The 22349-nt window shown below is 37.8% G+C and overlaps 4 protein-coding genes across 5 annotated transcripts; 1 reads left to right on the forward strand and 3 right to left on the reverse strand.

Annotated features, from left to right (window-relative positions):
• Positions 1-2957: 2957 nt before the first annotated feature.
• On the reverse strand, positions 2958-5480 carry LOC116143268 (pterin-4-alpha-carbinolamine dehydratase 2, mitochondrial). Its single transcript, XM_031428724.1, has 7 exons — positions 5322-5480; positions 5191-5237; positions 4520-4614; positions 3932-4017; positions 3734-3857; positions 3538-3605; positions 2958-3277 (listed from the first exon to the last, which is right to left on the reverse strand). The coding sequence occupies exons 1-7, from the start codon at positions 5367-5369 to the stop codon at positions 3158-3160; spliced, it is 588 nt and encodes a 195-aa protein (XP_031284584.1). The 5' UTR covers positions 5370-5480; the 3' UTR covers positions 2958-3157.
• A 107-nt stretch (positions 5481-5587) lies between these two features.
• On the forward strand, positions 5588-9040 carry LOC116143269 (coatomer subunit zeta-1-like). Its single transcript, XM_031428725.1, has 6 exons — positions 5588-5743; positions 6339-6498; positions 7398-7545; positions 7634-7711; positions 8501-8585; positions 8706-9040. Exons 1-6 carry the CDS (start codon positions 5741-5743, stop codon positions 8763-8765), a joined length of 534 nt encoding a protein of 177 aa, XP_031284585.1. The 5' UTR covers positions 5588-5740; the 3' UTR covers positions 8766-9040.
• A 290-nt stretch (positions 9041-9330) lies between these two features.
• On the reverse strand, positions 9331-14440 carry LOC116143257. Of its 2 annotated transcripts, XM_031428711.1 has the most exons (9): positions 14288-14440; positions 14074-14148; positions 12815-13534; positions 12228-12416; positions 12019-12110; positions 11120-11179; positions 10959-11028; positions 9878-10081; positions 9331-9775 (listed from the first exon to the last, which is right to left on the reverse strand). In XM_031428711.1, the coding sequence occupies exons 3-9, from the start codon at positions 13532-13534 to the stop codon at positions 9392-9394; spliced, it is 1719 nt and encodes a 572-aa protein (XP_031284571.1). In that variant the 5' UTR covers positions 14074-14148; positions 14288-14440; the 3' UTR covers positions 9331-9391. The 2 variants fall into 2 exon arrangements, with proteins under 2 accessions (XP_031284571.1, XP_031284570.1); XM_031428710.1 differs by lacking the exon at positions 14288-14440 and having other exon boundaries at positions 14074-14270.
• Positions 14441-15481: 1041 nt separating this feature from the next.
• On the reverse strand, positions 15482-21820 carry LOC116143212 (GBF-interacting protein 1-like). Its single transcript, XM_031428643.1, has 10 exons — positions 21505-21820; positions 21176-21219; positions 20846-20960; positions 20614-20734; positions 19249-19874; positions 18436-18706; positions 18074-18353; positions 17398-17559; positions 16425-16889; positions 15482-16158 (listed from the first exon to the last, which is right to left on the reverse strand). The coding sequence occupies exons 1-10, from the start codon at positions 21692-21694 to the stop codon at positions 15871-15873; spliced, it is 2562 nt and encodes an 853-aa protein (XP_031284503.1). The 5' UTR covers positions 21695-21820; the 3' UTR covers positions 15482-15870.
• Between the last annotated feature and the right edge of the window lie 529 nt (positions 21821-22349).

Here is a 22349-nt window from a genome sequence, read left to right on the forward strand (position 1 = left end):
ATCTTCCATCATAAGTTGCCCATCCCTGATCTTGTGACCCAAGAACATCACTTCCGGCTTGGCGAAAGAGCATTTCTCTTTCTTGATAACAGCTGTATCCCGCAGTACTTGGAACACTCCCTTAGGTGGTGCACATGCTCCTCCCAAGTTTGCTATATACTACTATGTCATCTTGTAACACAAGTGGGTCTTTGGCTCGTCGCCTTCAGCTATGCGCACTGATAATAGCCTGACCGCAGATCTAGCTTGGTAAAGTAGCGGGCGCCCCAGCTGGTCAAAAAGATCAGCAATCAAAGGAATGGGATAGCTATTTTTCACAGATACCTTGGTGAGAGCTCGGTAGTCTATGCACATCCGCAAAGAACCATCTTTCTTCCTTTGAAATAAGACCGGGGCTCCATAGGGAGCTTTGGAGGGCTTGATGAACCCTGCATCCAGAAGTTCCCGCAATTGCCTCCTTAGCTCGGCTAGCTGGTGGTGCCTTCGGTAAGGACCCTAGCAGGTGGCTTGGCGCCGGCTCAAGCTCAATCTGATGATCTACCTCCCTTCTAGGTGGTAGCTCTTTCGGCAACTCATTTGGTGAGACATCAATAAACTCTTCGAGTACTTGTGTTACTTCCGGGGCACTGCCTCTGGCGGGATTGGTTCCTCATCATAACTGCTTGAGGATGGCCAAGTAACTTTCTTTTCTATTGACGCCTTTCTTGAACTGCATGGCTGAAAGTACCGTTGTCTCCGGTTTGGTAGAGCGGCTAGTAGGCAACACACCAGGGTGCTCCCCGTCCATTATACACATGGTGTTGGTTGACGGCAAGGGAAATGCCTTGACTTTCCATGAACTCTAAGCCAAGCACAACTTGGTAGTCACCATCGGTGCAACCGAGAAATCTAAGTAGCCGGACCAAGTTCCCATTGTCGTCTTGACATGTCGAGCCACTCCCTGTATGGTTGTGCCATGAGTTGACTGCCTTGATTGTGCCCCCGCCTCCTGAAGCTTGAAGGCCTAGCCGACGTGCTTCGCTTCCTGAAATGAATTATGCGAAGCTCCCGTATCTACCATGGCTTTGGTGGCCTTCCATTGATGGCCATATCAACATAGAGCAACCCTTTGGCTGGGTTTGGTGCGGACTGAATCCATTGAGTAATTGCACGATCCCATATGTGCCCCATCACTACGCTTTCGGCCGGGTGCCCTCTTGTGCTGGCTATGAGGGAAGTGAGAGCTTCTTCTCCGGACATCTTTCACCCAATGTGGCCCGTTGCAAATGAAACAGCCGTTGCGGGGTTTGTTGGAGCCCTTTCCCAACGTTGCCCTTGTCCTTGCCTTTGGATGAGGAGTTGTCTTGCCGGGTGTCTCGGTAACTCTCTTTAGATTGCCTTACTCCCGCACTTTAGCAAAGTTACCCTTCTTCTCTTGGATTTGCCGCCGGATTCTTTTTTGGGTGCTATAATCAATCAAACTCTCAGCAACTGCTATGGCCGTGGCAAGATCTTGCACTCCCGACGCCTTAGCTCCGTTTTTACCCATGACTGTAACCCATCCATAAAGTTGAAGAGTGAATCTTTGTGGACATCTCCGGGATCCCAGTATCAAGTCGGTGAAGTCCTTGATATAATCATGGATCGTCCCTGTTTGCTTGATCCGTCGCAAGCGAGCTCTTGCCTCATCCTCGGCATTCTCCGGGTAAAACTGCCGTTTAAGCTCTCTTTAAAAATATCAAAAGTAGAGATAGTGCAAATACCTTTCTCGATGTCTCTTCTCGTCTCCTCCACCACAACCTTGCGGTGTCTGTGAGTAGAGGACTGCAGTTTCAATCCTCGAGCTTTCCTCCGTGACGCCTACGGCCCGAAGTACTTGTCTAGTCCCCACAAGAAGTTATCAACCTCTTGTGCCTTGCGTGAGCCCCCAAAGCTTTTAGGCCTGGTATGTCAATTCGTTGGCTTTCAACGACGCTACTGCCAGCTCTTGTAACCATAGCGCGCTGCATTGCGCTAGTTCAGCTTGCACCTCGTCTAAGCGAACAAGGGTGCTGTTGACTTCGGTTTGGAACACATGACGGGTTTTGGCAAGCTCCCTTCGAAATCCTCACGGATTTTCCCCATTTCCGCCCTTAACGATTCCTCCATTTGAAGCAACATGGCTTTCGAACAGTATGAGTTTCGGACACCTGTTTCTAGCTCATCCACCGATGATCTAGCTCATCCGACTGTGCGCTCACCCTTTCTTCTACACGAGATAGGCGTGAGTCAAAATTGGAAATAAAGTCTTGGACTTACCTCTCTGCCTTGAGGGGTGGGGGTGGGGTCGACTTTCTCCGAGCGACCCAGTTCTTCGGAAGCCTCCATCTCAGCCGTCTTGGATCCCTTTGTTGAAGCGACAGTGTCTTTCACCATTGAATAAAAACCGAGGTTATGCTAACCGAGGCTCTGAACCACTTGTCACGCACTTAAATCTTTGCTAAGTTCGTGCGGCTTAACTCTTCGACAATGAGTTAAGCAGCCTAACGCTCACACAACTAACAAGCTCAAAGTATAAAGTTTAGAGAGAGAAGTTGAGAGAAAATATAAACTCTGTATTGAAAGGATTCAAGTTATGAAATGTACAAGGGAGGGGTGGCTATTTATAGGCTAAACCTCCTCAAATAAATGTCTAGATACATTGAACACTTAGTCTTAAGTTACTTAATTCTAAGTAAAACATAGGTGGCACCCTTAGGTGGCAACCTTAGGTGGATGGATAAGCATTATCCATTAGTGTCTTTGCCACTAAGTTTACTTAACTCCGAAGTATATAGCCACTAAGCAACGTGCATCCCACTTGAGTCACCAAGCAGGCGGTCGTGACAATATGCTGAGATGTGGCCTATCAGGGATCTGATTTAGGGTTCCAAAATTAAAATCAAGATCTAAAAGTTTGTGTGGTACGATAATTGCAGTCTTACCAACCAGGGAGAATCTTCAAGCTAAAAGAGGTAGAAATCTTTATGAGAAAAGCAATCAAGACGCTGAAACATAAAGCATATAAAGCTTATACAAACCAGTATCATGTTATTCAGGCGTTCATTATTTGAAAAAAAAAACAAGATAGAACTACTTGTTGTTAACAAACATGAAGATAGCAAAAAAATCCTTTTACATGGGGTTTCTTCATAAAAGTCTAGAAAGCCAGCACAACTTTTATCAATCTCCAAGCAGAGACCTTTTTTCTCAGCAGGTGGTGCAGGTCAAGCTTGTTGATCTTAGCAGCAAGTATGAAGTCATTTTCTGTCAGTCCACCGTGCATATACACAGTAGTCAAAAGATGTATCTCCATTGAAGTAAACTTCAACAAAAGAAGATGTGGATGACGGTAAAGTTCTTACATTTTTTTTTTGTTTTTTTCAAATTTCCAGAAAGAGAAATATACACCACCATTTTCACAGTTCAATAACGCCAAAAATTGAAAATCTCCTTCCAACAAACCAAAATAGATAAAATAAAAAGGATAATTATAACAGAAACAAAAACGGAGCATAAAAACAGAAAATTATTATTACCAACTGCATGAGTCCATATCTCAATTTTAATGTTATTCCATCCAACAAGATGAAGATCTGGATGATGACCTGCATTGACACAATATTGAAGCTTATCTATGTCAAAGAAAAAATATAATATCTAATAGATAGACACCATCAGTCTTTCAAATATGCATTGAAGTTTAAAAAGAGTCTTAAACAGGGGTTAAAATTACCTTCTGCTTCAGCAACATCAGCCACAAACTTAAAGAACTCCAACCCTTTGGTAAAGCTCTTCACTTTCCATGACCGATTCAGCTTCAAAATACCATCTTCCTTCACCAAATTCCAACCTTCTACCTAAACAATGCTTAATAGCTATGAGAAATATATTTATAGTAATTCACAGCCAGAAGAAAATTTTAAGAGCTGACCTTAGGAATTAGATGATGTGCACTTTCTTCAGCCATGGGACGCATTTCCTTTGAGTTGCATGGCACACACTTTTTAGTCGTCAAGTCTAGCATTACCAAAAAAGTTTATTAGAAGATAGAAAAAACTGGTTCCTATATATGCATACTACAACAAAAGACAAAACTCTAATCTCAGAGAATGTGAAAAAAGGCATCCCACTAAAGCAAAGGGCTAAAGGCCTAACGTACATGCATCGGTCCTTGTCACTCAAGTAAACACATAGTATGTATGCATTGTTATTCAAATCCTACTTGCATATTAGTAGATATCTTTTAGAATAAAACAGCCAGGATTCACGGTGAACATTAGTTCTGATTTAGCAAGATAAGTCATAAATATATAAGCCCACCCACACATACGACCTAACTATCAGTTGAAATGCTAGTGTCTTACTCTTATATGTTTCCTCAATTTACTGACAAGTACTAAATAAAAGAAGCATATGTATAAAATTCCTCATCCTGATTATTCAAATTGTAAGCTACTGAAAAGATCTTCAAAGATAAATTATGTTGTGTAGTACAAAATGTTGAAAGGTCATCACGCACCTTCGCTAGTGCAAAAGGTTCTAAATCCATAAAGTTTGTTTTCATTTGCTAACAATCCCACACGACCTCGCACTATCTCAGTTACTCGAGTATAGCTGTATGTAAATGCGAATATTTATCTTCACATGATGGAAATCTCAAGCAAAAGGCCAAAAAACAAAAAACAAACAAACTACAACTATCAACTGAACGCAAATGAAAAATGCAGAAAGGGTGAAGTGAAAAAACGAGCCATTTTCCTAAAACATAATAAGCACTTGGAGAGATCCAAAATATATCTTGACAACAAGATCAAAAGCCCTCACCTAACTTTAAAATTATAAGATTTCCGAGGCTCCAGTCCACCTCTCAAGTTTTAATTCAAATTTCATCTCAAAACTCATCAAGCTCACAGCATCATCATGACATCATGCGAGCTTGATATTGAGTTTCAGAGCATCAATCCTATTTAAAGAATAACAAACAAACAAGCCAATCCAATCCAATAAATTTGAACACTCCATAAACCAAAAACCAAAAAGAACAAAGAAAAAAATGGTAATGCACAACCATAGAGTCAAATTAACAACCCATTAAAAAAAAAGCAAAAATGAAACAACCATGAATCAAATTAACAACCCATTTAAAAAAAAAAAAAAGCAAAAATGAAACAATGTTAATGAAGAAAGTACCGTCCATGAGGCCAAAAGAGGGTTCGAAATATTGAATCGAATGGCACCTGAAAAATTAAAATAAAATAAAATCATATCTAAATTATTTAGAGCGAGAGCGAGAGAGAGAGAGAGAGAGGAAGTGAGTGTACCTGAGTTTTAGAAAGAGAAAGGAGGTGGGGTTGAAGCAACCGAGTCATGGGATGAATGTAGAGCTAAAAAAGTGATGATTTAGGCGTTACAAAACCACACATATACGTGGCTGCTTCCCTGCTACTTTCTGCTGTCAGTGCTGACAAAACTGTTATCGTTTGATATTTTACGCAACCAAATCACCGATGTAAACTCAATGGATAGAGAAACAAACAATACGAAATATATGGGGTCAAAAGATAAATATATTAAAATTGAGACCTTAATAGTAAATAGATATTTTGATATGCTTTCTCCTTTTTGTGCTCGCTCCGTCGCTCGGGCCAAGTAGTCCATACCATTTGCTTATTATATCACTCTTCGTAGACTTAAACCTTCAAATTAATTTCAGAGTACGAAGTTTCCCGTAGCAACGAAAATGGTCAGTTTCTTATTATTCGCCCCCTTTCTTTCTCGCTCTATTTTAAATTGCATTGTTAATTGTTCTTTTGTTTATTTTTAATTTTTCATAAGATCTAGTTGGTCACGCTTAGTTTTCGATGTCTGTGATTCAGATCTCAGCTTGTTTACTTGAGATGTCAATTGGGTTGCTTTCTTTTTCTATTTTCTTTAGCTTATTGTTTTTTTGGAAATTTTAGGGAGATCTATGTTTTCGTTTGCTAAGACATAATAGATCTTGTGTGTTTCATAAAAGACCTGATGTTAATAGTTTTGATTGAGTTTTAAGTATATACATTACTGAATGATTACTCTGATTGAATTTAGAGGTAATTGATAGTCTTATGAATCCAAAATTATGAATTCTTAACTATAATATTGGATCAACATTGGCTTAACTGATCCATTTGAGAGGTTGTTGCTGTAAATATGAAGTGGGGATTTGGAGTACTGGACGCATTGAAATGGTTGAGATTTGGGTTGTTTGTGATAAATTCTTTTGGTTGAAAACGAGAAGTGAAAATATGAATGATATGTTCGGTTTCAAGTTGAAGAAAATAATCGAGTGTGTTTTGTAGGAGTCGTGTCCGTCCATAAAGAATATTCTCCTCCTGGATTCTGAAGGGAAACGTGTGGCTGTCAAGTATTACTCGGGTGACTGGCCGACCAATGCCGCAAAGGAAGCTTTTGAGAAAGCTGTATTTACTAAGACCCAAAAGACCAATGCTCGGACTGAAGGTAAACTATTTGCATTTGGTTTTCTGTTAAGGTTTTTCATTTTGATTGTTCCTTGTGCATCCTTGTGTTTGCCTTGAGATGTTTGCTTGTGTATAGTGGCCTATTCTTCCCATCGGATTAGATCCCCTTTATGCATGTGTAGTGTGGTTTGATATTTCAGATTCCTCCTAACTGGTATTGATTACTATGCTCATAACAGAAGTAATGTACTTGTATCTTGAGTTCCTTTTGTTTTTATTTGGCGAATCATGCATACTGTAGTTCACATACATAGAATAGAAACATATCAAGTGGCGTATGTGTTTATTTTGCGGATTATTGCATGATTGATACTCATAGGACATCATTTGGATTATGGACATAAGTAGTTAGATAAGCCTGTTTCTGTTTGAAGCATCATTAGTTAAGAGAAATTTAAAAGTTTATTGTCTGTGCATTATTGTCACGACCCAATCTAACCGTGGGCCCAACTGGGGATCACAAAGCACCCACTCTCGTGACCATTCTACTCAGTACTGTCCCCCCCTCTTAAGGGATTTCAGTTAGCCTGATGGTACTCACCATGCTTCCCAATTGACTATAGTCCCTTGGTCTTGGGTTCGAGTGGTGGGGGAGGCGAAAGAAATGCCTTAAAAGGGGGGACAGTACTTTGTGAGTCACGAGGAGTGGGTTGGGGCTTTGTGAATTCACCCGGCCGTGCCTCTGGTAAGATGGGGCCGTGACAATTATTGAATTTTCAATTTTCAATTTCCGATCTGTGTTTAATAAGTTACATAGGATTTGGTGTTCTTTATGTTTCATTGCTTTGAATGGTTGAACAGGGAAATTTGTGAATTTATTCTGTTATCTTTGGAAATTATTATTTCTCTACAAATCTGTTGGTATTTCTGCTTCTACAGCGGAGATAGCTATGTTGGAAAACAACATTATTGTTTACAAGTTCGTTCAAGACCTTCACTTTTTTGTTACTGGAGGTGAAGATGAAAATGAGCTGATCTTGGCCACAGTTCTTCAGGGATTTTTTGATGCAGTTGGCCTTCTCCTAAGGTTTTTGCATAGTACTTGCCACTTTCTATCTATTCAGATCTCATATTCAGTAATTTATAATATCTATTTTAATTCTTCCTTGCTTCAGAGGGAATGTGGACAAGAAGGAGGCTCTTGAGAACTTAGATCTCATTTTGTTATGCCTTGATGAAATTGTTGACGGCGGGTATGCAACTTGCTATTTGTTATTAAATCTTATTCAATTTATTTGCACGATTTCTTTATTTTTTAAACTTTTTGGCTTGTCCAAGCCCTGTCTTGGGCTCATATTGTTTTCTGAAACTGAGAATTTAGGATACCATGTTTGGCAAACTGTCTTGTTGAAAATTTATGATACCTTGTAACTAAAGAACTCCTATGTGATAAACAAGTAATGAATCAATGAGTATTAGTTTGGCATTGCCATTTGAAATTGTCTTCAGTATTTCAGTTTTAGCTTTTAGTTTGGGAGGTAGGGCAACTTGATTTTTGATTGGGTTCTCAGATAGATAATGGGAATGCCATTGTGCCTCAATATTGAAAGTTGGAGAAAACACTGTAGATTGGTGGATTGAGATTATTCATACACTATCAGTTTTTTGGGATACTCAAGATTTTCCGAGACTACAGAACAACTTCCATTTAATAATTTAAACGGGATTACTACTTTTGATCCTAAATATATTTGTGTACTTTTTCTTGTCCAATACTTTTTTGACAATGTTGCTAAACATACAGGACATTTTGTGCCTGAGGTCTCTCAAAAATTTGTAAAGTCAATATATCGTTCCATAGAGTACCATTTCCTTTTTAGTACATGGTAGGTGTCGATAAGAAATAAATCTTGCATACGTAGCTGTGTCAAAATGTGATTACATGTTTAATCATTTGTTCACTATGCTTGGGGATTGTTTTCATCTTTTTGAAGCCGCCGACTGAAATCTGACTTAACGATTTTATTTGACATTCCTTGCAGTATTATTCTTGAAACTGATGCAAATGTTATTGCGGGGAAGGTTGCAAGTCATAGTATGGATGCTGGAGCTCCTTTATCTGAGCAGGTTAGTCGAAACTCATCTTCGTTCTCTTGCAAAAAGAAATTATCAAAATAGTATTGACAAATGGATGCCATATTGCCCTCATATTTCATTTGTAAATTTTTTTTTTTTAAATTTTTGCAGACGATTAGTCAAGCATTGGCCACTGCTCGTGAACATATAACAAGATCCCTTCTTAAATGAGAGAGCGGAGACTTATTCTTGCAATTCTCAAGTTTTACTATACTTATGTACTGGGTTTCTAGGCATCAGATTTGTTTTAGTGTTGCTTTCTTAAAATCGGGTGGATGATGTAGCTATTTGTGCTGTCAAGAGTGCCAGCAATTCTCCTTGCAGTCATCACAGAATTGCTGGCTTTTCACATTTGAATGTTTTTGTCATATAAACTTCTATTGATTTGAACATTAAACACAGAGAACAGTGCTGATTATCCGAGGAATTAAAAATGGTTTTTAGAATATTGCTTGTGTATGAATGGAAAGCTACACACACCCATAATATTGATTAATAGAATCTTTATACAATAAAGACTGACTCACAATCTAATCTTATAAATTTTTTTTCACAATTTCAACGTGACAGTTCGCAATTAGACAGGCAAAACTTATTATTGGACAAGTAAAACTCATTGTAAGCTGATCAATTGCGAACTGTCACGTCGAAATTGTGAGATTAGGTTGTAAGTGTAGTATTGTCTTATGAACTTAAAGGTAATTTGCAAATTTAATCTTTCTAGATCTTCTTTTGGCAGGGAGCAACAACTACCAAGGGCAAATTTCATATCTATTAAATAATTTGAAAAATATTCCTTACTGAATTACAATGTAATCTGCATTAGGTGAGAAAACGTCTCCAGCAGTAGGAGGCAAATTATTCCGGGAATAATTATGTACCTGGGCATGAGTCTCTGCCTCGTGCTGAAACTTTTTGACCAATTCTTGCAGCTCCAACTTCCTAATTTCAACCTGCTGCCCCGTGATAGGCTGTTTCAACCCTAGGTAAACTAACCCAACTGCAATTAGCACAAATCCTATGACGAAGAGAATGGCTGTAAACAAACCAAATGCGTATGGTGTATTCTCTGCTCCAGGAATTCCATCGACATTGATTCCAAACAGCCCAGTGATGATAGTGAGAACGACACCACCACCCCCAAAAACTGCCAAATTATGCGTTACTCGAAGGCTCCGGTCCTGAATGACGAACAAATTAAATTAGCTAAGGTAAAAAGTGTATTACATGATTGGCCTGGGAATTAAAGATAACAAACAGTTTCTTTGTTTTCGTGTACAAACCTGCAACCATGCACGAATAGTGCTTTGCATAACGTCTTGAATGGTAAACAAGCGACCCCGGACTGCTTCCTGCTCCTCAATCATATCCCTTGTACTCTTTCTTATTCCTTCTATCAAGCTTCGACATACATTTCCCCTCAAATGTTGAAGAAGCTCAAACACAATCTCCTCTCTTGCATGGAGAGACCATTTCACTCTGATAACCTGCATTGGAGAAATGCAAAATTTTAACTACCTTCTTAAAATCCATAAAGATCTCACTGGAAGCTACACTAATGAACAATCCCATATAAAAGAAACAGAGAAGCTATAACATGGCCAATAATAGAATTTATAATTCATTTTAAAAAGCGGGTGGACTTCTAGGTTGAAAGAATTCAGGAAGCCGTGCAATATCATAGTTAAGTGCCAGAGGTTACAATACTACAAAACCAGTTCACATACGGAAAGCAGTGTGCATAACCACAGGTAATGATAGATATGCAAATCTTTACTCGAGTCATTGAGCCAACAGAGTTACTTGTGCCATGGAAATCAAAGATAAACTATCACACTCTGGTATTTATCAAAAGCAATTACAAGAATATGAACTTGACTGGTACACTTTTAAGATTTGTTTCAGCTTCTTCTCAGCAATTGAGTCCAAAGATTCCAAGAGCTAATAGAAGCTCTTGCATTACTAGATCCCAAGATACAGAAAGACTAATTGCCTCCAAACTCCAATTTTTCTTTCCATTCTCTTACCAATCTGAATATAAATCTGCACGAACAAACCTTTCAAAAGTATATCTATTTGCTAAGTTCTTTCATTTTCTACTACCAACAGAAATAACACATAATCAATAAAAACACATACTCACTGAAAGGCCCATTCAAAGCACATGATAAGTATATCATCTCAATTGCATCAATGAGAAAGGAGATACTGAATCAAGTATGAAGTAAAAAGAACTTAGTTCACACTATTTGTAAATCACACGGCAGTCATAAGTTACAAGAATTATATATAACCATATTTTGATAAATGATGGTAGTTCAGCAACAACAGTAGCCTTCATTCTAGCAAGAGACTATAACATACCTGTCTTGATAACTTTCTGATTTCCTGGTTTAAAATGATACCAAAAAGGTTTATATCTTCAAGGTTTCTCCTGAGGACAGAGAATTCCTTGTCAAAAGCAAAGTATATTAATCTACATAACAAACTTGATTTTGGAGAAATGGTAGTATGTTTTAAAAAACCTGTTCATAAACTTCAACTCAATCTCATCTGCGGCCCCAAATATGGACTTGCGAAATAACCTAAACCATATTAAGAAGATAGAAGGAAAAGCCTAAGTCAAGAAATTCAAATCTGCTAAAATTGCTTGTCTTATTCTAATTCTTTTGAGTGATTCTGTGATTGTTAATAAAATGCTCTGTGATATGGATAGATAAACCAATGCTTGAGATCTTTATATGAATGCAACTAAAAGTTTTTCAGTGGACTAACTTATTTAGTTAACCAGATTTTAATATTGTATTACAAAAAGAAGGAAACCACTCATTTTCAAGGAAAAGATGTAATCACATAAAAGAAAGGAAAAAAATTCTTTACGTTTACTTCTGCATTTCGATAAAAACTAAATTGATTAATTCTTAACATTATCTTTTCTTTTTTTTTTTCTTATTTACAATGGCTTAGTTTTTATCTTAAAAATAACGCATCCTCCATTCAAACATGTCAAGAAAGTCTTCCTTATGCCCATTGCATGTGCACCCGACCAATCACGAGGCATGAGCAAGCCATGTGCACTGATATGGCATACCTCATTGATTGAGCACAGAAGTGCCAGCAGAGGGAAGACTTTCTCATCAATTAAACCCTATTAGAAGATAGAATGTCAGACGCACATGCATGAAAGAGGAGTGGGCATCAGTTCACCAATGAACAGTAGGAACCCATATTGTAGGTTTATTGGACGAAATTATGCAGATATGTAATCTCCAGTATTTGTTCTTATATGTATATGATAGGTGCTTCGCTATTTGACAAGGTAAAAACCAAGAAAATGACCAAAATGAGTCCGTACTAAATGGATGGAATTTATATAAGTCCATGAGTTGTCAATCTCTACAGTCAATATGTAATATACCATTACCTATCATCCCATCTACTAAGACGGCAAGCCAGGTGTGCTATGACTTCATGCACAGTTCTCGGCACATTATAACCTCCAACAAGAAGAAGCTCCTAAACCAAAGAAATCAACCAGTAATGAAGTAAAATTTTGATACTGAATGCATATTAAATCATGCTTTGTCAATAGATAGAAGATCAGTGAAGGGATTTGAATCAAGCATGAAAAACCTGAACTTCGGTGATACCCAAAATATTGCTCCTTGACACCTGTCCTTTTATGTGCAGTGCAGTTATAAGGAAGTTTTGTGCTTGCCAAGAGCGAAGTACAATGGGAATATCATCCTCATTTACAAATGGATCACCAACTGATTGACCCAAGAGCTCAAATAAAAGTCCTCCAGCAACTCTAACAGGGACCTGAATAAATAATGAAAGGCAATCAACAACCTAACAAAGCCAGAGTTCATTAAAATTTGAAAATAAGAAGGCATCATTTCCTTCCAAAACAAGTTATCAGCTTATCTCTCATTAATAAGAGGACACTCAAGCAAACACTATTATCATGCCAAGTTAAGGATCATATGATAACTAAATCACACACCAAATAAAGAATACTTCCCCTTCATCACCCAAAGAATATTATAGGCTAGATCCATAACGAATCGTGAGAATTACTAATAATATGCATTTGCTTAAATACTACATATCCAATTCAATACAGGTGGGATTATCTGTTATTCTCAGACAGATGCCTCATAATTCGTAAAGTTATTTCTGCCTATGATATTAGCATGTCTATAAAATAATCTGTCTACCTCATAAAAAAGGTGTTTCATCCGCTCACTTATCAGTCGACTTTCCTCTCTCAAAGCTAAACTGACAGCAGGGTGCAACCATTGAGCATTCTTGAGCCATGCCTGAACAGATGAGTTGCTTGCAGCCACATGGCACCACCATATGGGCCCTGCAGGGCGCTCCCAATAAGGAGCAGCTATATCTGCAACAGTAATGTCATTTTCATCATCCACTAGATCCAATTGTTGCTGAGCCCATCCACCATCAACTTGCACTTTTTGAACAAGTTCGGAAATTCTAGCCCACCCAATAGGAACCCAATGACTGCCATCATATCTTTCGGCAGAACTAAATGGGTCTACTTGATGGATATGGCCAGCTCTGTAGTCATATAAAGGAGAAAACTGATTGCTTCTCAATTCATTAAGCAATGATGACTCTAGTAATTTGTTCCTGTCCACTCTTGAGAAAGAAGCCTCACTTAGTTCATTTGATGGAACTTTCATTTTTTGATTGTCACCATCTAACTGTCTACTTGGAACCTTTGAACTAGATTTTGAGTTCATTGATCTTCTACGGCCTCGAATAAATTCAAAAGCACAAATAAGCCCACCAGTCCAAAGTTCACTCGAGGGTGTAACGTCTCTACTGGCATAATTCTGATTGCTTCCAGGTTGCATCATTTTATTGCCTTCAGAAATGGAGTGATCCTCACTCAAGTCACTGCTTTTGTGTTCCATCTGTGCACAAGAAAAAAGCAAATTAGTAAATTGATGATAGCCAATGACAAATATCAATATTGAGTCACTCCTTTTCTACATTTTCTTCCTCTTATCAACCACGACAACTTAAGGGTTTCACCAAATTAATAAACGATATTAAATTGAGTCACACAAATTCATGTTCACAATTTTTTTCACAAATATGAGTGTTGGTGACTTTCTATTACAATAAATATCTCAACGAATCTTTCCAAAAAAAATACGATCCACTGAATTCTACTGACTTGTTTCACGGCAAACTATTACTACTTCCAATTTCGCTTTAAACAAATGTTTATATATTATTTACCACTTTCGGTTCATATTTCGCATTTCAAAATTCAATTTTGCCGCTCATATTTCGAATTTTAGAATTTAATCTTACCGCAATCATGCACTTCGTTAAACTGTCATCAATTCAGTCGTATTTAAATTACTCAAACAATTAAACACTATAGATTTATAATCAAACTGAACACAACAAGAAAATACAAAACAAAATTGGGGAACTACTTTACCAGTGACCACGAAAGTTAACGGAGATTGCGAAACGACAGCGTTCGCAGAACCTGGCCTCAAAATAAATCCAGAAACTGTTGCAATAAAGTGCCAAGAGGAGCCAGTGAGCAAGTGAAGCGATGCAAATAAAATATATCCTTTATATGCTTAGATAGCAAGCAAAGAATCGAAAATGAAAAATAATAAGAAAAAATTTGAGAAAATGAGAGATACCAGGTGTTATGCAGATGGAATCTCTTGAAAAAAAAAAAAAAAAAAAGAGAGAGATAAGAGAATGATTTTTAAGAGAGACTGCATTAAAGCAAACAGTGTTCAATTCAAGCTTTAGAGCTGGTAGTATGATGGGTAAAGTATGCTAAAATGCGCCGTTGCAGCGTAAAATACCATGGTTAACTTGCGCCAACCCAAAAGCATGTTGTACTCGTACAAGCTCAGCGAGAGTGACTGTATCATTATGACATGTGGCACTCTCTACGTGATTAAGTGATAGACTTTGGCCAGTAAAGGAGTTTAAGGCTAAGGGATCGATTCAATCATACCTCACTGTTACTGGACCATTTGTTGTCGGATATTTATAGCTATTGGGCCATTGCATTAAATGCTCAAGTCCATTTACATTCTTGCTTAGGTTACTTAAAACCAATGTTTTAATAACCATCACAGGAAAACCCAACAAAGTTTTCGGGTTTCATCACTTTCCAGTTGATTGGTTCAACCGGTTTGATCGGCAGTCAAATTGGGTGTTAAAAATTTTTTAATTCAACCCTAAAACTTTTATTAAGTTCTTATAAGTTTAAAATTTAGCAAACATATCCTAAATTCAAATTGGTTATCGACTAGTTGACGGCAATGACATACCAAATACAATCTCAATCATTCCTTAAACCCATATCTTAGAAAATCTATCAAAGGTCTAACCAAAATCAACCGATTTCGGCCAGATCTAACCAACGCCGCCACTTTTAGCGTCGACAATCCTCCCCTTCACTATGAAAATATTCCCCTTAGCCTCATGACCAAACCTCACCTCACTCCACCCCTATTCACCTCACTAATCGCCAATAAAAGCTAACTATTACTGCCACCAACTTTTTTCTATTTACGATTAATTAGCTCACCGAAAATCAATTCCATCGCCACCATATACTCACCGACACTTCCTCTTCAAAAACCCCAACATCCCAATCTTTAATTATTCGCCAATCATCATCCCAAATTCTAGGGTTTTAGATAAATAGTAAAATTGTTAATCCAACCTAGTGTAAGTCCTAGTTAAACCGGCCAGGCCAAGCCAGGCTGGGTTTTAAAACACTGCATAAAACAGTGACAATTTTTTAATTTTTGATTTCTTTTAAGTCCATCATTGAAAGAGAAGTTAATTTTTTTACTACAAAAAATTGGGTACAAGTACAAGGAGAAAGGAACTGTTAGATAAGCATCGCAAAAATCAGAATTACAAGAGTCCATTGTCCAGAGAAAAAACTAAAGAAACGAAAAAAGGTGAAGAGAGCAAATTTTCACTATAACAGGCGAGAACAAGTGATGAGATAAGGCAACGAACACGTAGTCCACTAACCCAAATTAGCACACCCTTAAATGTTCCTAAGTTAACATACCAAGCCATAAATACTAAGAATACAACCTCATGGTACAGGGCAGTAGCCACTCTAAGGTCTCTTTAGACCATCACCAATTTTCCACATATGTTGAATTATTTTTTAAACGCACAAATTCCCCTTTGATTGGCTACTTTCAAACTCACTGCAAGACCCTGAAAAACCAGGAGGTGATTTTGATTAGTAGTTGTTTTGCCATAACTGCTGAGTCTGCTTCGATGGTTGGGCTTGAGAGCCACCAAGGGATGCGTCTCTAGGGTTTTGCTGCTGATGTTCTAGTGACATCCCCGTCTGTGAGTGGTAAAAGTTTGGGTATCCAAGTGCCCCAAAATGTTGTGATGGCTGCTGACCTTGCCGGAACCCGGCAGGCTGCTGATTCTGACCCTGGAAGCTGTAATATGTGCTGGGTGGCACTGCTGACATTGTCCGTGAACCAGGTCCATGAACCCACATCCCTGAGTTATCATTCTGGCCAAGCAACAAAGACAAACAATTTTAAGATGCTGCTAGAAAAATACAATTAGGGTCATACGATGAATATCAAATCATTCTACAGATCAAACCTGCCATAAACTCTGAATAATCAAACAGAACTATAAAAAAGTTACTATCGCTCTCATTACTACAATGGTGAGTCCACTTTTACGAGAAAACTTGTGTGCAAAATTGTTGTCAGCACAATGCCACTTTATCATTAGGTTTTATGATGCTCATTGAAGAGATTAGTAGATTACCTGTTGAAGTGAGATTAAATGATTGCTGTCCTTGTACTGAGAACTTAAAACATCATCATAGCCAATGGTTGTGCCTGCAGGAGCAGCAGGTGTATTCAATGGAAAGTTTCCTCCAGGAATGCTGGTTGAACTCCCAAACCCATAGCCAGAGGGAACAGCAGCAGACTGAGGCAAGCTGCTGACAGAAACACTATTTTTGTATTGTGGGAGCACTGCTGCTGCCAGAGATTGATGGTATGTGCTATTACCAGCGAATGTCTGTTGAAAAGCTGATGGCATATATGTGTAACTCTGAGGCACAAAAGGATAAGTGATCATATTCGGAAAATGACCCAAAGGAAGACTAGGTTGGGTATAAGGGTGCACAGCAAGGTGTTGTGGAAGAGCCGGTCCTGTGGCAACACTAGCACCTGGCAGTGTCTGCGGAGTTGGTTGAGGTGTGGAAATACTACTTGCTCTTAAAGCCTGAATATGCACAGAAAAAACTCAGAACAGTGAAGAAATAATGAATTCTCTATCACATTTTAAGAGTCATTTAAACTAGATTTCCCATATCACAGCTACTGACAGTCTACTGTCACATATATCATCTTCTTCAAACAAGTAGACATAGCCAAGTAATAATTTCAAACCTCAACACAAGAAAAAATCAGACACGTTGTTACCCCTACATAACATAAGATGCAACCCTGCTGGATGTCAAAAGAGCACACCATAGCTATTATTAATAAGACTTGAGATCTCTCAAAAAGATAACCTTCTTAGATGATACTAAAGTTGTCATGAGTAGCAGCATTTGTATGCACACCCTTCTCTAATTTTATTAAACTTAATTGATATATCTACATTTTTTAATGCAACCAGAGATTACCAACTCGGCAATTTAAGTAGTACAAAAAAAAATATTAAGTAAATAAAATTCTCAAATGCATTATAATTTAAGAAGTCGGATAAGATAGACCAAGGGTGGCACCTCTGGCATGGAAATGGCTGGACCACTGATGGAAGAAGCTGTGTTGCTGTACTTTGTTGGCATTGATTGTGACACAGGGAAGGGCGAGTACTGCAGGTCAGGCTCCCTCGGAGTTTGAACAGTTGATGCCAACAAGGTACTAGGTAGTGAATTGGTATATGCCTGCAACAACATACAAAGAGGCATTCAACCAACTAAAAGTATAATTCCAGGCCTCGTAAGTTTAGCCAGCTTTCTATTAAAAAAAAAAAAAAAAGAATGCAAGGAAACATACAAGGCAAAAGCAGAAGCATAAACAATAAGATCATAGTGTGCAACAATCATAATGATAATGACAACGGTCAGAAAAGAGCCCCCAAATTAATTTCTTAAAATAGCCCCACCAAAAGAATTTTAGATGTCCTTTCTCTTAACAAGAGTGATTAATTGTTTACATTTACTGCCAAAATATAATCACCACTGTACTCCCCACGCAAAAGATACATCTGAAAATGGTGTTAAAATCAAATTAGTGGAAGTTCTCTTTGAAATGAAACCTAGATCAGCCTAAATGAGTCTCACTAGGCAATTATTTATGATACAGTTTGCTGCTTTGAAATCAACTAGTGCTCTTTGTTTTCACTAAGCCAACCATCAAATATATATTTTCAAATTAAGACTATGAGTTTGCTATTACCATCACGCTTGAGAATGGAACAAGATTCTGCATCTGAGAGCTTGCTTGCTGATGAGGAAATGCAGTATTCAACTGCTGGGCATTTTCATAAGTATAACCAGGTGCAGATGAAGGGAATGAATATTGGTTCTCCTGAGCAACTTCAGGGGTTTCCTGTTTCAACACCTCTGGCTGTGAAACAGAAGGAGGATCATAATCCCCAGCACTCACATTGGGTCTATGTACTATATTAGCATCTGAGGTACTTCTGAGATGCTCATCCCCATAATACTCGGGAGTTCTGCACAAAACAAGTTAAGATTATTACAAAGTATAAAAGAAACAAGTAGAATATAGAAAATCTGGACATGCCAAAGGCATACCTAGTGTCAGAGTGAGCAATCGACGACACATCTGCTGGTTCAGATGCCTCCTCCAAATTGCTTTTCAAGGGCCTTGATGCAAATGGCCCAGAAAAAGCAGAACCAGACCCAAAACTTCCAAAGCTCAGGTGTGAGCAGTCAGGAGTATGCACTTGGAGGTGATTTGGTATTATTACTAAAGGGTTATCCTCTTCAGGTGGTGGCCCTCGATCATCATTCTGTAAATCAAGTTGCTGCAGCTTTGCAGTCACTGAAGAAGAACTATCTTCAGCTGAAATAAAATAAATAAATAAATAAGCTGTAAATTGTAGTAACTCCATGGAAAAGGCATTAATCATGAAGGCAAATATCATATATATCATAGTGGCATTAGTTACAAGAAATCAAAGTGAAAGAGGTGTAGAAATAGTTTTGGGGAACCATAGCCCAGAAGCAAAGGGGATTGGTGCAAATATATCACGCGTAAAATTGAAATTGATAACTCATATACTGCACATTTTAATAATGAAACCCAAAAAAAAAAAAATTCATTAAAAGAAAAACTAACCAAATAGAAGTGCAATCATCAACCAATTGTAGACATGGTTATGATTGATTAACCATGATTACAAACTCCATGTCTTAGTTCAACATTTCAATCAGTAGGCATACATCATGGAATACAGAGCCAACCGAAAAACATGTCAAGGACTAAATAGCACAGAATTTAATTTAACTACTTAAAAAAAAAATTGCAAGAAAATATGCAGTTGCAACCAAAAGGCAAACTGGAAAGGCAGATAGTATAACCGCTCAAGTAAGCATCACACCAACCTTCATCATGCTCAAAAGCATGCCTGTGACTCTGGTAGGAACTCATGTTATTATACAAGTTATTATCAAAAAGAGACGACCCTCCAGAATTATCCTCTGGTATATTTCTACTAGACACAGAAGCAGATCCAACATGGTTTGCGCTAGGAGTTTCGTCAGTGTCATCCTCTTCCTCCTGATCCTCATCCAACTGGGACTTTATTTGTTGATCAGTTCTATCCAAGGACATGTTAGATTGATTTGTATACAGCTCAGAGGGTGCAGGTGCCTCTAGGACAGATGACACATTTGGCAGCTGCTCAATCGAAGGCCATTCATCATTGGGAGGAGCATGCAGGCTCATAGCAACTCCTGGATCAGTGTTTATGTCTGTAGCATGATCTTGTGATGAATGCATATCATGATGTGATGCTGCTGAAGGGGGAGCCACAACATGTCGATTATTAACATTGTGGAGAGGTGGAGCCTTGCTTTGCGGCCTACCCATCTTCACAATATCAGCCATTGATATTTGACCAGGGACCCCCAACCAGGCAGATTGAAATCCAGAAGAAGGCTGCGTAGTTGAAGAAATCTCATCACCTGAGACCACTGTCGATACTTTATTTTCTGAGGCCACAGACTCGCTGCATCAGATGAGGAAGAAAAATCATCACCAAATTAACAAATTGAACAACCTAATTAAATCAAATTTGTTATAAATTTAGGAAAACACAAGATATATCTTCATCCACAGGATACCAATGCTTTCTTTATACCTAAATCATACATAGGCATGCTTTGAAAAACATATTTCAGTCCCAATGCACAAAAGCAAAGAGATTATCAAAAACGAAATCATCAAAACAGTAACATACCAAAGAAACCTAAAACATCTAGAGCATAAAAACTAAAATAACAATTTCAGCTTCTCAGATCATTTTCCTACCACAAAGGACATCAGTTTTCATTGTCTCACCCAAAGATATTTTACACCCAAGCTCTTGGGAATCAGAGATGAAAGCACCATGGTCCAACTATAGGGTATGTAAACTTATTGGAGAGTGTTCCCCATCTAACCACCAAGAAAGCCCCTCAACAAGAAATGAACAGCTTATACAAACAACACACATGCTCCCTATACAACTAATAGAAGAGAAATATAGCAGAGGATGGGGTGAAATAGTAAGTAGATCACATTTGCTCCAACTAGAAAAGTAAATAACCAAACAAAAGTAACTTTCAGACACCAAAGATACAGTCAAATTCAGTATAAGTACTTCTGTTGAATAAGTGTCAAAGTTAGTGTATAACAGTGAACGTCATGTTATACTACTTCTCAATTGCAGAAGGCATTTATCACTTTTAAGATTTTAAGAAAAAAACCTGTGGGATGGAGGTCGCCGACTATTTGCCACCATACCAGTAGCCGAAGATGAAGAACCAGCATAGCCATATGTTCCATTCTCCTTCTTATAAGTAGGTTTACCATGCAAACTGCCTGGCTCTGAATACATAAAAGAAAAAAAAAAAAAAATCAGTACGGATATGTTCGTGAAGACTCATACTAAATAAATGCCAGCCTATTGCCAAAATTTGCATTACACTGCCCTCTTACCACTAGAACCAAACTGGGCTGAACCACCACGCCCAGAATATCGGTCAGCACCACCCCTACCACCACGGTTTGAGTTACCAGCCCCACGAGACCTGGAATCCGGGGTATCCTTAATCTGAAAGGACAAAAGAAAGTCAAGTTATAAACCAATAACGAAAAATGATCTTTAGAACCAATTTGATAATGACAACAAATCAAGTACAAAGAACTCCTATGCAAGTAGGAAGTTAATCTTCTTCTAGCACATAAAATCATAACCCTAAATAACTTAGACCGAATAAAAAAAAAAGAAATACATTAAAGAACATATGTTGCATATTTTCTACCCACCTCTTTTCGTTTGTCTCGTTTGCTCTTCACCTCATGAAAAGGATCTGCATAGTTAAAAAACACACAAACCGTTGTTAATGTGCACTTCTATAAACTATCAGCATCCCTTAATTAGTTCAAAACCGCGTGAAATCGCTTGCAAGAGTGAGTCCACTCTTTACAAACATCAACAACTATTCGTTTCACTAAAAATAAAAAAAAAAAAATTCATACTTCTTGATATAAAACCCTAAATTTTGAGCAAACCTAATATTCACTTAAACAAAGAAAACAAAAATATATGCAATATTTATTGATTTAAAATAAAAAAAAATAAAGAAGTAAAAGACCTTGGGCTAGGAGGCGATTAACGGCTTCGTTAGGGTCCATGTTACAGTCTTTAAGCATGGCGTAGATCTCGGTCTCAGGACAGTTAACAATCTCCTTCAAACTCTGTACCATCTTCCTAGACCCAGCCGGGATGGCCGAAATTCCATTATTGCCCTTCCCGACTCCACCTCCTCCTCCCTTGCCACTCATTTTCTCCCTCTCTACCTCTCTCTCTCTCGCTTACTCACTCAGATCTGATTACCGGCTTCAAAACGACGTTGTATCTTTGTTCTGTTGGCTGCGACGAGAATAAGAAGAAGATTTTACTCTCTCTCTCTCTCTCTGTATCTGTCTCTCTCTCTTGCACCGAAAAAAAACCCTCTTTCTCTCTCTCTCTCGCGCTTTAAACTCAACTTTTCTCTCTCTCTGTGTTTGCAACTTCCTTTTTTTTTTTTTTTCTTTTTTTTTTTTGGGGGGGAAGAGCGATATTTATTATAATTGGTTTTAATTTTTTGTTTTAAAAGATTTTGTTGTCCTTGTTGTTTTTCTTTTTATAGTTCAAATCAAACAATAATTTTATCAATAGTATTAATCTAAACTGTCGCTAATCTATTATTAATATATTAATATTAATATCATAATTAAACTGCACTTTATATTATTTATTTTTTGTTGTAAATTAATAAATTAAAATTATGAAATTAGATTGACATACATAATGATTGCGATTGAAATGGAAAATACAGTATTAAGGAAGAATCAAACTCATGTCACTTAATTAACTTTTCATCATAATTTTTTAGGCCTAAAGTGTTAGTAGGTACTCCCACTCACCAATTCAACTATAATATCACTTTTATTTATT

The sequence above is a fragment of the Pistacia vera genome, unplaced genomic scaffold, assembly GCF_008641045.1.
Source record: "Pistacia vera cultivar Batoury unplaced genomic scaffold, PisVer_v2 Contig427, whole genome shotgun sequence".
NCBI lineage: Eukaryota > Viridiplantae > Streptophyta > Magnoliopsida > Sapindales > Anacardiaceae > Pistacia > Pistacia vera.

Bases quoted from the DNA above. Each gene is read 5' to 3' on its own strand.
- LOC116143268 (XM_031428724.1), bottom strand. From the start codon at position 5,369: ATGACTCGGTTGCTTCAACCCCACCTCCTTTCTCTTTCTAAAACTCAG. The intron at 4,018-4,519 runs GTGCGTGATGAC...TGGTAATGCTAG, and splicing joins AACCTTTTGCACTAGCGAAG to ACTTGACGACTAAAAAGTGT. The intron at 3,858-3,931 runs GTCAGCTCTTAA...AGCATTGTTTAG, and splicing joins CACATCATCTAATTCCTAAG to GTAGAAGGTTGGAATTTGGT.
- LOC116143269 (XM_031428725.1), top strand. The intron at 6,499-7,397 runs GTAAACTATTTG...CTGCTTCTACAG, and splicing joins GACCAATGCTCGGACTGAAG to CGGAGATAGCTATGTTGGAA. The intron at 7,546-7,633 runs GTTTTTGCATAG...TCCTTGCTTCAG, and splicing joins GCAGTTGGCCTTCTCCTAAG to AGGGAATGTGGACAAGAAGG.
- LOC116143257 (XM_031428711.1), bottom strand. From the start codon at position 13,534: ATGGAACACAAAAGCAGTGACTTGAGTGAGGATCACTCCATTTCTGAA. The intron at 11,180-12,018 runs GTAATGGTATAT...AATATGGTTTAG, and splicing joins CTTAGTAGATGGGATGATAG to GTTATTTCGCAAGTCCATAT. The intron at 10,082-10,958 runs GTATGTTATAGT...TCTCCAATGCAG, and splicing joins TCAGAAAGTTATCAAGACAG to GTTATCAGAGTGAAATGGTC.
- LOC116143212 (XM_031428643.1), bottom strand. From the start codon at position 21,694: ATGAGTGGCAAGGGAGGAGGAGGTGGAGTCGGGAAGGGCAATAATGGA. The intron at 19,875-20,613 runs GTTTTTTTCTTA...CATCTGATGCAG, and splicing joins CGGCGACCTCCATCCCACAG to CGAGTCTGTGGCCTCAGAAA. The intron at 18,354-18,435 runs GTATGCCTTTGG...TGTTTTGTGCAG, and splicing joins ATTGCTCACTCTGACACTAG to AACTCCCGAGTATTATGGGG.